Source organism: Plectropomus leopardus, chromosome 15 (assembly GCF_008729295.1).
Source record: "Plectropomus leopardus isolate mb chromosome 15, YSFRI_Pleo_2.0, whole genome shotgun sequence".
Classification (NCBI taxonomy): domain Eukaryota; kingdom Metazoa; phylum Chordata; class Actinopteri; order Perciformes; family Serranidae; genus Plectropomus; species Plectropomus leopardus.
The window spans coordinates 8,957,899-8,973,295 of record NC_056477.1 but is presented as its reverse complement, the minus strand read 5'-3'; the positions used below and the strand labels follow the sequence as shown (position 1 = coordinate 8,973,295).

Below are 15,397 nucleotides of genomic sequence, written 5' to 3'. Positions count from 1 at the left end.
AAAGGTAACTGATGATTGAGCTTGCTGACGTCCAAAGGCTTGTGCCGCCACAACAGTCGTCATGCCTACAAATTGTATCTGGAAAAAGGACTGATTGTTTTTTCTTTCGGCTTCTGAATGTGCGGAGGTTGAAATGTTGTACAGCGATGGAAAAGAACCAACAGTATTCATTCATGTCAATGTCTATGTTGTTATATATATTGATTATTTTGTACATAATGTATATCGAGCATGTGCATACATTGAAATCAATTTTACTACCAATATGATACAATAGAACTTTGATGTGAATGTTTTAAGCTCTGATTTTATTTGTTGTTTTTTTTATTACCCCCAGAAAAATAATAATGAAATAAACAGTTCAGTACATGTAAGTGCAGTTTCTCTGCAGCACATCAAATAGAGTATGCTGGATAACTATCAAGTCTTTCCCCTTTTCCTAAAAAGACCATTTAGAAGACATTATAGCGATAAATCTCTCACTGACAATTTCATATTCTGTCCCACCTTCACTTTCAGCGAAGTCAGCAGGTGCAATGCAACAGGTATTTCATGGATGGAGACTCAGTTTAAAAGCAATTTATAATCCTTTCCGGACCTCACTTTTGAGTTATTTCTTCAGGTGGCCATTGGCCACCTTGCAAACACTAGAAAAACAAATAGTGCTGAAAATCCCATTTAGCATTTTATAAGCAGTATATAAACATGAAAATGGTGACTGGTCATGTATGTGTAAGCAGATGACATTTAAAGCCATTTAAAGCAGCTTTAACCAGTACTTTTATAATAACAGTATATCAAGAAACGACGTGAAAACAGCATAACAGGGGTCACTCCTACGGACATTCATCACCTGAATAATCAGCTCCCCTCAGTTTAACAGAGCTTTAAGTGACATTTAAGTCATTATTTAACTGTCTCGTCCAAAACTTTACTGGTGTTGTTTTTTTACCTGCAGCTGGCAGTTAAAAAAAGCTCTGAAAACCCTCTGTGCACTGCACAGCACTAAAAATCAGACAGACACTAGTTGCATATCTGTGCACCTCTATCTTCAATTCTCACTGAGGAAATGGAAAAAAAATGAAATAAATCTCAAAATATCACAAAAAAAGTCTTCACACTTGGGGGAAATGGAAAAGTTTATGTATTGATAAAAGGTATAATGCAACCTAATGGAAACAAATTCAGCGACTAAATAAACAACTGCATAAGCCACTGTGAGCTCTCTTCGTCTTTCAACACTCGTCTTTTAAAGCATTAATATACTGCTTATAAATAAATAGGTTAAAATAAAGCTGCCTTTAGAGATGTTTTTTTTTTGTTTATCAGGAAGGAGCTCTGTGTTAATACATTTTAAAACACTGGTGAATTTATGATATTGAAAGTACTTCCTTAATCCTGGTCCGGACTGTCACCACATTAGATTTTTTTTCCTGCAAAGCTGATGCATAAATCCATATTTTAATCCAAAATAAGTTAAAGCATCAATACGAAGCAGATGAGAGTTTGGGAGAGCCTCGACAGTACGTGTTTAGTCATAAACAGTCAGTCTTAATCACAAGGAGCAAGCACTGTGAAAACTTAAATGACTGCAGTCTGTTTCATCTCATCTTGTGTGGAACTTTAAAATAAAAACAATAAACCTTCTGAGACCCAAAGAAAAGTCATAAAACACCCCTTGCTTGAAATTTGATTACTATAAGTACAATTTTCCGACAGCAGAAATATTTATATTTCAAAAAAATATGTATTTAGAACATTGAAAATGGGCACTAACTCTTTTCCTGGCTCCTGCTTTTAAATTTGCAGTGCTAGAGTTCATGAAATTGTTCACATTTTGGGAAGTCTGCAGTTGTAATGGTGCTTAAGGCTTACTTTATTACTTCCACAAATAAAATCCCCCAAAGTCAAGTCAGAGAACTTTTTCATGATTATGTTAAATTCACAGTAAGGTATCATAATTTACTGGGGATTGACAAGTGTCAGTCACACTATAAACCCTCCAACTTTGCATTGACAGTCATTGAAATGTATTGATTTTGTTTTTTTGTTTTTTTTTATTGATCTTTGGAGTCATAGGATGATGTCATATATCAGCTACTGTCACGTCCAAACTGTGTATATTGTTTTTGTATATAAAGAATGATGGAGAAAACATTTTGTCACCCTGTTTTTTTTTGTCATGGGATCCACAGAAGTGTATCAATAACACCAGTAATATGGCCGGAGACAGGAGATGCAGGAGTGCAGCAGGTAGAAACACAATTGATGCAGCATTTTTTTATACATTCAAGAAAAAAACAGTTACATAGGACCAACAAGCATGTCAGAAATTTCATTGATTTCCCTTCGTTCTTTTCAATCATTATATTATTGCTGGCTTCATTCCTCAGAGCTGGTTTTAGGAGGCAGCTTTCAGAGTCCTTGAAGACCATGTTTCCTCATTCACTATTCAGAGACATAAAGTGGAGAGACACTTAGTCCCTGAAGGGTTTTATTTTTTAAATACATAGCATCATTCCTCGCAGATTTTCTGAAATACTTAAAAACGATGCCAATTTTTTTCCTCCTCTGACGCAAGGGTGGCTCTGAGAGAAATTTACAGCCTGGAAACTCAAAAGTGTAGCAATTAGTGCCAATTAAGCCTTTTAAGGATATTTAATTATTTTATTAAATGACGAAAGCCTTTAACTGAGCTTTTCTTTTCACCTTCCATGTGCCCTAAATTTGAATAACTGCCGAGGATGGCAGCGCAATTACTCTGAGAAATCTGCAGTGAACCCTGCCTTTTGGCTCTCACTGAGTTTCTGCGGGGTCATGAAAGGACAAACGATTCTGCTTAAAGTGAGATGACACATATGTATTTTATCAGCCATGAGCGCGGTTCAGGGGAACATTGGTCTGTCATTCGGTCAACTAAGGTCCAGACAGAAATATCCCAACAATTGTTGTGGATAGATTGCCACAACATTTTGTACAAACTTCAGAGAGCGCAGAGGCTGATTCCTAGTGACTTTGGTGATCCTCTGAACTTTCTTCCAAAGCCACCACAACATCTACATTTGTGGTTTTTGAGTAAAACAAACCAGTTAGAAGCCAGAAATAAGGCTGGTATTGCACATTTCTGAAAACTACAGTTATGCTACATTTGAATATGAGATCAGTAAAAACTTTACATTTCTTTACATTTCAACAGCGCTATGGTTAAAATGTTAGGTTTAGGTACAAAAACCACTTGGCCGTTGTGAGGAAAATATCATATTTTGGCTTAATATGCCTGGTTTGATGGCACTATCCTGCAGGAAATGCAGAGAAGTCTTGGTCACAAACAATTGCTTTTCAGGGCATTATCCACAGTTTAAAAACAGCGAAAGGTCACTACAAAACATGTTTGTTTACTGGCCAAAAGCTGGAAGAAAAGACTTGCTAAAACACAATAAGTTTTGTTGTTTGTTGGTGTCTAACAGTGTCTGCCAGTCCAAAAGTCAACACACAAACTACATTATTTTAGAAACATTTAGATGGTACATATAAAACATAAAAAATAACATCTATGGTTTGCAGAAATGTAACGTTTGGATCTAACAGAGATCTTCCTCAGGCATTTTCAAATCATCGTCATAAAGCAGAGCAATCAGTTAAAAAAAACACGTTCATCTCTCAGGTGATGGTGATCGGCTTGATTAGGAGTCAATTCACTCTCAGGCTGAAACAATCAGATTGGGCCAATCAGAGCAGAGCTGGCTGAAACTCTCGGACATTCCCTCGTGGGGGACAGAACTATCCCAATGCAAAGAGAACAAAAAATATCTCGACAAATATTTACTGGATTGCTAAGAAATGTGGTTCAGACATTCATGTCTTTTTCAGGATGAAATGCAACAACCAGAAGTTCATCTCGCGCCACCATTCTGTCAAATCTTTCATTTGTTCAGTCTCTTAATTTATGTCAAAATTTGCAACACTTTTCCATGCTTGTTCTCACTTTCAGTGTTCTCGTGAAACTATGACTGAACATTTTAAACCTGCTCAATATTGTCATGTTAGCACTGTCATGTGAGCATTTGTCAGCATTTAGCTCAAAGCACTGGTAGATACAGCCTGATAGAGTCTGATTGCACAGCAGGGGACTGCTGCAGTAATGATGTGTGGTGTTTTTCTCTGTGACAAAAGTAATGTCTTCTCCCATCACATCTTGAGCCAACTACAAATAAAACCAAACGCAAGTCTAATCAAATCCTCTGCATGTTGTAAGACACATCAGTTTAATTTGACAAACGCAAAATAAGATGATTCCATTAAAAGCTGCTTCCCAAACAGGGAGTCGATATTCACATGCATCTCCAGCCTCCACTTTGCAAACACACTGTGACAAACAGGGCTTAGAGCCACATTATCCTGCAGTGCCATTCAAGCTACATTTTGCCAAATGGATTTCCATTGAATATTCAAAGTGAATGGGAAATGTTGTTTGCGTGTTCTGTATTGATATCATTCTGGCTTGCACATAGAATTTGGTGGTCTTAGAGTGTGCATTTTTTTGGTTTATGTGGGACAATCTGTATGTGAATGACCACTGCAGTATCAAAGTATCGTCCCTATCTGTTCAGCCTCATCCAGAGTACGAGCCTTTTAAATAGGATGTGGGCGTAATGGAGTTTGTTCTGAAGAAGAGGACAAGGAAATGAACGCTGGAGACTGAAGGGGACAAGGGACAAAGAGATTCAGGAAGAGGCAGAGATGTAGGAAATTAGAGACAGCCAAATACGTGAGTCACCAGTGGGGCTTCTGCGATAACCTACTGGCTTTGGAATTGATTTTACAGAACAGATGTGCTACAGCTTAAACCTCAGTGACAGGAAAGGTGTGAATTAACATGTTTGATTGGCTGGTTTGCAGCTCCCTTGCTCGATATATATAATTCTGACAGTGGTGTCAATCAGTTTTATAGAGCAAAGAAGGACAGTAAGATAACTGCAGCAGCTGGCGCTTTTATCTGAAGATGCCCTTCTGGACCACAGCAATCATAAGCCTCCTGCTCTCGCTCTTTCACACATACACACATACACACACACACACACAGACATACACACACACACACACACACACACACACACACACCTCTCACCCGACCACGCTCCACCCCCTAAATTTACCTTGGTGGTATTTTTTCCTGACCTGAGCTTTTCTGGAAAATTAGCATACAAAAAAGTAAAAAAAAAACAAAAACAAAAACAAGAAAATGACCTAAAAAGCAAATTAAATAAATATTTTATTAGAATAATTAGTTTTGTGGACAATTTTATTTTATCTCTTTACTTTTGCTAAGTTCAGAAGACTTTCATCAGTTCTCAATTTCTCTCTCTCTTTGTTCAGGTGTCAGAGGTCTTAAATACTTATGAAAGGCATCTGAATGCAGCACAAGTAAAGTGATATAGATCCAGAATTTAAAGGGTTAAACCTAAACTTTAAATCTGAGCTCTTTTTTCAAGTGTTAAACAACCAATCTTCTCCAGAAAGTTTCCACTTTTTAGCCCCCAAAGTACCAGCAGCTGTAAAACACACACACACACACACACACACACACCACGTTAATGAAGTTTCCCAGGCAGGATGGGAAGGCAGTTATGTCTCTGGCTTACTGCCTGGAGGTCCCTGCTGAAATTCAGGTCTGCTCAACTGGAAAAGAGTGGATATTAATCATCACTCTAAAACCCTGCAAGGTTACAAAAAAGTGTGATTATTAGAGGGTGTATTCCATCCAGTCTTTTTGTTCATATCCTCAAATTACTTGCACTTTTTACAAAAATTGAGCGAAAAGTTATAAAAGATTAACAATGCAGGGAAGAAAAGAAAATCGAAAATTGAGCCAGCTTTTAATTTTCTGTGCTCAGAAATGTCATGAAAACATAACTGTGCTGAAAGAAGAGGGGGTGATAACCTTTATTCCAAAAAGACTCACAAAATGTTTCAAAATTGTCGTTGCACAAAACTCATAAAGGCATTTATCATAAAGATCCATTCGCTCTCCTCCGGGGTGCCGTCATTTCAATTCTGTTTGCATTTAGTCAGAGAAAATGATGCCAGTCACGCACTCCTGTATTTATCACCGAAAATATTCATGTGTTTTTCTCCCACTGAAGAGTCATTTGCTTTGGTTTTTTATCTTGGATAATTCCACTCCATTTGTGTGCCTATCTGAGCCGCAGAAAAGGAGGAAGGAAGAGCAGAGAGTGGGGGAAGAGGAGGTGTTATGAGGTTGGCGGGGAGGTAAGCAGTAAAGAAGATGAGAGGAGAGAGTTGAGCAGAGGAGAACAATGGAGACGGAGGGTTAAGGAAGATAGATGGGTAAAGCAGGTGGGTGGCAGAGAAGGGCGAAGATAATTGGATTGTGGGCGAATTCATATTTGAAGAGGGTAAATGTGCTTCCTGGACCTTCTCACCGTTTGGCTGCAGGTCCTGTGTAATCACAGGAGAGAACAGATGTGGACAACAGGGCAAATGAGACGATCACATCAGCATGAACACAGAAAGGCCAAGTGGCTATTAAAAGGTGCCATTCACTGTGTCAGGTACCGTTTAAAAAATGCAGACGTGCACTGATGCAGTTTTTCAGTCTAAATATAGTTTTTATCACTTTGACTCCTCACTTTGCTCATATTGGCTTGAGTTCTTTCAAAAGCTTTGGAAAAAGGTAACAAGCACCTTTGCAAGAAATGGACCAAAAATTTGTAAGAGTTCACTAATAAGTTATGAGAAAATTACCTGGTGATAAGCAACAAAACAAGAAAATGACACCAAAAAGTGCTTAAAAGAAGAAAATAAAATCTAAAATAATATTTTATTTTTATAGGCGACATCATTTTAGAAATTACAAGATTTATAAATAGATTTTTCTGGATGGTTTTCTCCCTTTTTAAAAATAATAATAATAATAATAATAATAATGCCTCCAAGCTCATTTTCTTGTTACCTTTTACAATATTTTTTGCAATTTTCAGGACATTTCTTGTCAAGTTGGTTGTTGCTTTTTCCCCATGTTTAAGAGAAATCAAACCAATTTTCTCTGGTTTCAGAGATTTAAATGCTTGTAAAAGGCCCAACACAAGAGAAATAATGTAAATCTAGGTATTAAAGGGTTCAAAGGTCACATGAAGAAATAGAATTAATTTTACAGTAACCAAAACTGAGTCAGGGACAGTTTTGCCCATAGATTTTTTGTAACATAAAACATAACATTTTTGATCCAATTAAAAAAATGATACCAAGAATTTATTGGGTGAATTTTTTCAAAAAGGGAATTTCTTTAGATTCTAAATGAATTTAATTGCATTTGATGATGATTATTTCAGACAGCAGTGTGTGTTTGCTTGTTGTAAAACATAAAAAAACAACAAAAAAAACAGCAACATATTTTTCATCGACATAATGGTGGAGGTACAATGTTATATCGTAATTACTACCTTGGTTCTCATTAAAAGGGTTGTGAAGCGTCAAACTGTGGCTTAGGAGATCGCGTGTGTCATCCATCCATCAACAGATTGGCGGTTCGATCCAGTCTTCATGCTGAAGTGTCCTCTGGGCAAGATACTAACACTGTGAGTGCGTGGGATTGTTTGAAACTGGAGCAGATGGCACCTTGTGTGGCATCCTCGGTGTATGACAAGTGATGTAAAGTGCTTTGAGTGGTCGGACAATGAGAAAAGTACCAGAAGAACACTATAAGTGCAAGTCCAGCTAACTACCAAACAAGCAAGGAAAGGAAGTGGAGCACTGTTTGGTGGCTTATTGGGAAATGAAAAGGAAAGCATCAAAGGCACATAGGTATTGTCACTTGTGTCACAGTGACCACACCACAGCAAATGTATTAAAAACAAGCTGCTGGTTGAGCACTCAGCCTGAAACTCTGTTGTGGGTTTGAATGTGCTTGCTTGCAAGTGAATAATAAAAATCAGAAATACACTTTTCTGTGAGCTTTTTTTTTTTTTTTTTTTTACAGAAATTCCCATCACAATTATCCCAAGCACTAAGTTGAAAATAAACAAGGACGATAATTTTGTTTTTGTGGTTGCCAAATTATATCTCTGCTGGTTCTGCTTTTGTCTAAAAACTACACAACACAACAGTTGCTGTGTTTGATTTTTAGTTCTTTTTTGTTTTGTGGGATTTAGACCAATGCCTGCAAACCCTGGACGGTATGAAACTGAAGCATGAAATGTTTCTGGTATACACATAGAGAAAACAAATATTTAATTCCAGTAATATTTAGAGTCCATCCATCACAGGCCAGAGTGGGAATTCAATATCTTTATTCGCCTCATTTTTATATGTCATCATAAAGTTCCACAACCTTATAATAAGAGTTTTTACTGCAAATACAGGATGCGTGTTATGAGTGTGCAAAACTTTTTTATGTCCCTGCGCTCTAAGTCTTTATAGTGTGTGTGTGAGTTTTTGTTGGCAGGCAGGACATGGTATTTATAGTCACTCCTAAGGTCTTCAGAGGGAATCAACAAAACTGAACAAGCTTTTTCACTTACACTGCTCTCTGCCTTTGCTGTATGAAAACACTTTGTACAGTATTTTATATACTGGCACAGTAAAGACATATTTCACATACATAAACATCGTTCTCACCACGGTAAATAAACAACCCTGTGAAGTTTAAAGCTTTCTCAGAGAGAAGTTCAGTTGTAGGAGACTGAGATGTCATCCAGACCAGTTTACTGAGTCATTTCATCCTATCTGCTGGTGATTTTATGAGCAGATTAACATATAGTCTTCTTTAGAGAAAACATTGCACATGAAACAAGCTGCGCAGAGGAGGTCTCTCTCAGAGTGCTTCAACTACAAAGTGGGTGTCAGCGCTGTATAATCAATGCACACCCACCAGCAAGCCTCATTCCCATTAAGCTAGAATCACTGCATCATGTATACCTCTGCAAAACAGTCAAGTTGCAGTTACGCTGTGTTTCAGTACCCAAACTAACATACTACATAGTATGCCAGAAAATGATTTAGTGTGTCAAATGCAATGTGCCAAAGATACTAGGATGTTCTACTGCATCTGGTGTGATTTTACAATATCAAGGCCAGCATGCTTTTTTAGCTATTCTGACCCACAATCCTCTGCAGGAGCAGATACTCAATCTTGACAGCTGGTTGACAGCTGACAGAAGATGGATGACAGCATACTAAAATGACTGATGACTTTTCAAATGTCAAAGTGAACAAAATAATCATAGAGAATAACAACAACAACAACAACAACAACAAAAGTAAATTACCATAATAGAGAAATGCATATGTGAATATTAAATGTTAGAATAAACAATGTATGCAGTTACCACCTAAAAGTTTTACACTGAAACAACAGCAGAGCTCTCCGGGTTAACCTGCGTCTCCTCCAAGTTTGATGATTTCTTTTATCTCCATGGTAACAGACGTATGAGAAGGTCAGGGCTCAGTGTTATGAGGAAGTAGTATGTCCTGATTGTGTGCATACTGCGTGCAACAGCGCGTACTTTGTAAGTGCATTAGTAGTACCAACTTACTAAAAAGTAAAGAGAAAAAGTACGCGATTTAGAAAACAGTTTCCTTCCATGCCTGTGAAAACATGGATGCTTCACACGTACTATTGTGACGCAAGATTAGTGTCACCAATTCGGTATCTGTTGTTTCTCCTTTGAGTTATGATTGAGATCATTTTCTTTTTCAAAATGTCATGATGTTACAGTGAAGCTGACCTTTGACATTTTGGGTATAAAATGTAATAACATGTTTTGTGAGGTCACAGAGACCTTGACTGTTGACCACCAAGTGTTCAAGTGAACATTTGCATAAATTATAAATAAAGAAAGAAAGACAGACACAAGCTCACAGTGACATTGACCTTTAACACCCAAAATCTAATCAAAGTAATAAAGTCATCGTTGAGTACAAATGGACATTTGTACTCAACATTATTTGAAAATAAAAAATAGATATTGCATTTAAGAGTCCAAATGTATGTTTGTGCAAAATTTAAAGAAATTCCCCAAAGGTGTCCTTGAGATATCAGATTCTCAGGAATGTGGAGAAACGGACGGACGGACGGACAGCCTGAGCGTTTATTGCATAAGTTCTTGGCTATTGCTTGTGCGCAGGCATAAAAAGAAGAGTCCATCTCCCCTTATGCTCCTGAAAATGGAGGAGCGGAGGCCTATTAATGTGCTCAGAGAGAACCAGTCAAGCAGTTTGCGTGTGTTTTATGTGACGGAACACCGACAGACCTCAAGCTGCCTTCACGCCTGACTTGGCAGCGCCGTCTTCACGACTCTCACAGTGAGAACAGATGGCGAGGGTTTACCCCACAAGTAAAACTCCAACACACACACACACCCAGACGTGATGCGCAACACAAGAACTCCTTGGCACCCACTGACTTGTCTCTCAATCCAACAATGAGTCATGCAGCAACCTTTCCCACCAAGTGTCTGTATTTGTGAGCGTGAATCTGGCTGGACGTATGCTTTGCTAAATCACCTTAAGTCAGCAAGTCCAACCTCAGCGCCCGCTGCTCTTTTCTGGTCACAGGTCTCATTTTGCCTGCTGCCCATTTCAGCCAAAACAAGACCGCAGCTTGAGGCATCTATTCTACTTCAACAACCCTAAGGGGGTTTGCTTTAGTAAGGCATTTTCTCATGGCTGGAAGCACATTAAACTGACACTCCTGATTAAAGGCACTAATTTAAACTCAACACTGGAATCATTTTTTTAATGTCTACCACGAGCTGTGTTATTGGCAGTTTCTAAACATCTGCCGCTGCTTTCAAAACACCAATTGCAGCTTCTTGCTTTTCAGATATGTAAGTGAAAAAAGTACCAGGCAATTTGTAGCTCGATCGGCGTGAAACATGAACATTTTTCTTGATTTGATTTCATTCTGTTCTCCGTAAAACAGACAATGCATGTTAAGCACATAGCAATGTAATAATGTACTTGACAATCAGACATAATGACACACAGCATGTCAGGATGTGTGTTTAAGTCGTGCACAGCTGATCTGAGTGAACTCAACTGTGTGGGTGGATGATTGGGTACAAGTGTGTGTGTGTGTGTGTGTGTGTGTGTGTGTGTGTGTGTGTGTGTGCCTGAATGTTGTCTATGTGTGAGAGACTGTGTGGGTGGACAACAGTTTGTTGAATCTGCAAGGCCAAACGAATGAAATGCACTGCTGAGACATACCACCATGCAGTACATACGTACACCCAGCTGAAAAGCTTTTTGTCCGTACTTGAGGTTGTTGATGTTCTAGCCTGCATTGTACATTTTCGTAATTGACCCAAAAGTTTGTTTCCATGGGTTTTGGTTTTAAAAAAAAGACACTCAATGCACTCAATAGATTATTTCTCTCAAATCTTGGTCACAATTAATACTCTAAAATGTGCAGTTTGATTCTAACAAAATGCCACAGATGTCTCAGCGTGCCACATTTAACCGTCCTCACAACTGCACAAATCTGTTACCATGACGAACTGCTGTCATGCAGACACTGGTGAGGACGACGAGCATGCAGATGAGCTTCCCTGAGATGGTTTCTGAGCGCATACATTTAAGTTGCTCAAACTAATTGTTGTCTCAGCTGTTTGGGTGGCTGGACTCAAACAATCCTGCTGGCATGGTTACATGTGGTCTGCAGTGGTGAGGCTGGTCATATGTTTGCCAAATTAATGGACATGGCACCGAATACTTCTTTAGTAGTTAATCTGTTCACAGCTCTGAACATTACACTCCCTCAAAACATCTGTGGCAATGTGTTGTGTGATCAAACTGCCCCTTTTATTTCGACCATCCCAAGACACACCTGGGTGCTGATGATGCTCTCTAATCAGCAGCTTAATATGCAACACCTGTAAGGGGGATGGCTTATTTTGGAAAAGGAGAGCTGCTCACTGACATGGATTTCAACAGATTTGTGACACAAATTTGAGAGAAATATATATGTTGAATGAAGTCTTGAGTATCCAACTTGCAAAATGGGAGCAAACTCCATACACCTTTTTCAACATAACATATGTTTAGTGGTCCAAAGTAGATAAAAGGATCTATGTTCGATATGATGTCTAAGTAGGACAGATTCTGATTGGCTGGTAGTATTTCTATCTTTGATAAAATCGTCCAAACGATATTGTTTGCCACTTTTGTTGTCGGTATAATTGTAGTACGGACTCCGCCATCCACAATTTTTAAAATGATCTTTTTATAGTTATAGTTATGTTTCTTGAAGTCACTGAGTGATCGAATGAATATGTGTCAGTCACATGCTATTGCCTTTGTAGTGACGTTTTCCAACTGAATACCAAAGGTAGACTTGCATGCTACACCACCATCATAAAAATACTATATGAGGGGATATCTGTTACAAGAATCGTGTTTATCCCTTCTGTGGCATTACATAAACTTGCAGAATCTAATGCAAAGATTTGACTTAAATAGTTGCTGGTTTGACTTAAATAGTCTGGCTAATGACTTTGTGATGAGAAAATACTACATGTTTAATGGAAACACGTGAAGTTTAATTGAATCAAATAAGAAATTTCAACCAAGAATACAGCTCCATCAGTTAATACAAATATGTGACACATTAGTACACCATTTTTCTATTATCTTTTCTGATAACTGTTTGGATATTGAAGCCCGTCCTCCTTCCTTTTCTCTTTGCAGCTGATTTTCCTTACAGCTGGGGAGGAAACAATGTTTTTGAACGGTCCAGATCCAAATGATGAAAAGATCTGAGTCCAGTCATCTTCTGTCATGTAACTTGACACTTTGTTTTATGGTCACAAATTCCAGAAGATAATATTGGCTTTGTTTAGCAGAAAATCAAGCTGAATGTCCAACATTAAAAAATGCAAATCCTACACAAACATCCTGTAAAAAAACACCCACAGCCCAGTGTAATTTAGGCATCATCAGGTTTGTCTGCTGGTGGTCCACAAGGTTGAAGCATCTTCTCCATCAGGTTGAAACGGACGCGCGCTTTGCTCTCGTTCTCAGCGACGGAGAAGTAGTTGAGCAGGTCGAAATGCCCCATGTAGGAGCAGTAAGAGTCTCGGTGCTGGTTGACCAGCCATTCCCACTTGCTGGTGTCGGCGTGTCCTGTGCCGATGTACTTTGACTGAAGATGCTCCAGTTGACTGTGGATGTTGTATCTGTCAGTCATTTTGGCTGTGATGAGTCCCAGAAGCTCTAAACAACAGTTAGAAAGTAATCAATATAAGTACATAAGTAATTGTGTGTTTTGGGGAGTGTCTGTACTTTTCTTGAGTTTTTTTCTCAATTCTGTCAACTTTCATTTTTACTCCACTACATTTCCCCTGAGCATCTTTGTTACTTACAACAGAGTAGGGAAGGAGGGGAGGAATGAAGTGGGAAAAAGGGATGGATGGACAACTAAAGAAATGGGAGGGAATGACAAACTGGATTATGCAATTAAATCCTGTAACGATTTGAAAAGGACCTTGATTATCTTTAAATGTAACGCATGCAGCATTTCAGGTGATGTACATGTTAAGGAAAAAAATCAGACAGTTTGCTTTTTTTATTGCCAGCATTTTCTTTTCTTTTAATTTCAATACTTAATAAAATTTAACATTATAAAATTATTTTTGATACTAAGGCTAAAATTAACCACGTATCACTGAGGACAAGTATATTTACTGTGCCTAGTTATCAAAAGTTATTTTAAGGTAGTAAATATACTTAAGTATATAAAGTAAAAATACAAGCAAATGCTGTTAAAAAAACTCTATGCAGTCTGAATTTGAACTCCTGCGTGAAATGTACAATTAAAACAAGTTTTTTCCCACATCTGAGAGAATTTAAAGAACAACATCTGGTTGTTCCTCCCTCTTGTGTCCACCCTTTCTTCGCTATTTTGTAGTAAGTTACTCAGGGGGGATGTAATGGTGTAAAAGTATATTTTATGTTAAAAATGTAGAGAGTAAAGAGAACAAGTTGACACACACACACACACACACACAAACACACAGATTCTTCCAATGTACTTCTGCACCCTAAAATATAAATAAAAAAATAAATGATTTGTTACCTTACACCAGTGCTACTTTTTCGGTACGTAAGCCAGTAATGTCCGCAACATAAACATTTAACGCACGTAAATACCGTTTACCGTTACAGCTTTAAAAAAGATAGTAACAGTAAATCAGCTACTTTATTTCTAACTCCGTAAAGTAAAAGTAAATATCTTCTTTCATCGAGTTTTCTATCGCTGTAACAAACACACAGTTAGCATGCTAACGCTGCTTTCAATGGCTTTTGGCTAACAGGAACATGATGTTAGCTTGCTAATAGCTAGCTGGTGTTAGCCCAACAACAGTCTCCTCGAACCGCAAATTAAACTACTCTTTTCACTAAATTAATGTTTTTTAGAGATAGTATAGCACTTAAATGCGAAAACATACTTACTCGATGAAATTTAAACAGTTTAAGAGCGAAAGCAGAAGATGTAAATAATTGTTATATCCGTCCACAGTTCACCGCAGTGTTGGGGCACAACGACTTCCGGGAAGTTCCCCCTGTAAAACGAACCGGGGGGAAACAAAGGCTTAACTTTGTTCTTTTCAAATTACGATTGACGATTGAGTACAGTGTCGCCTAACCAAGTTTAGGTTAATTAATTAATAACTGATAAGGATTACAGCAATGGTACTCTGTTTTATTTTTTTATTCGATTTTTATTAACTTGTATGATAATATATTTTTTTTCGATACTTTTTTTTCAATACTTGATGTCTTATCAGTGGTAAAGTCCTGCAAATTTTTTTTGTCTAGGCCTAGTTGTTTGAATTATTCTTAACATTTATATTATTTTAATTTTGGGCACATGTTTGTATTAAAGGCGCTACATAAATAAAGTTAGATTGAGTTGAGTTGATGATTATATCATTTTAAAAAATATTTTTAAATATATGTTGATGACTTACATGTTTGTTTTTTGTCTATCTTGTGTAGCATGAAGGGACTACAACTGCATTTCGTTGTGCAACCTTGTGTTGCAGTCTACAATGACAATAAATGAACCCTAGAACCATAAAGGAAAAATGTAACCTAAAAAATAAAGATAAAGATAAAAATGAAAGAATAAGAAAGGATTTTGAACGAGCTCAGTACAGTTTAATCTGCTTTAATGCTGTTTTCCCCTCAGGCTCTGACACACAGAAAGTGATTTACTTTGCTGCTTTTATGGGAATGTAAAATAGTATGAAATGAAATAGCAGCTGAACTTTACAGTTGAAATATTTCAGTTTGAACCAAAGTGGCAGACTGAGAGACCTAATAACACCATCCCTGGAGTGACACTGCAGCCTATGGCTAAAAACGTAACCACAATTTG

At 37.7% G+C, this 15,397-nt stretch overlaps 1 protein-coding gene across 1 annotated transcript; it reads right to left on the bottom strand.

Annotated features, from left to right (window-relative positions):
• Window positions 1-12,535: 12,535 nt before the first annotated feature.
• sf3b5 (splicing factor 3b, subunit 5) lies at window positions 12,536-14,572 on the bottom strand. The gene is made up of 2 exons (XM_042502505.1): window positions 14,470-14,572; window positions 12,536-13,230 (listed from the first exon to the last, which is right to left on the bottom strand). The coding sequence occupies exon 2, from the start codon at window positions 13,202-13,204 to the stop codon at window positions 12,944-12,946; it is 261 nt and encodes an 86-aa protein (XP_042358439.1). The 5' UTR covers window positions 13,205-13,230; window positions 14,470-14,572; the 3' UTR covers window positions 12,536-12,943.
• Between the last annotated feature and the right edge of the window lie 825 nt (window positions 14,573-15,397).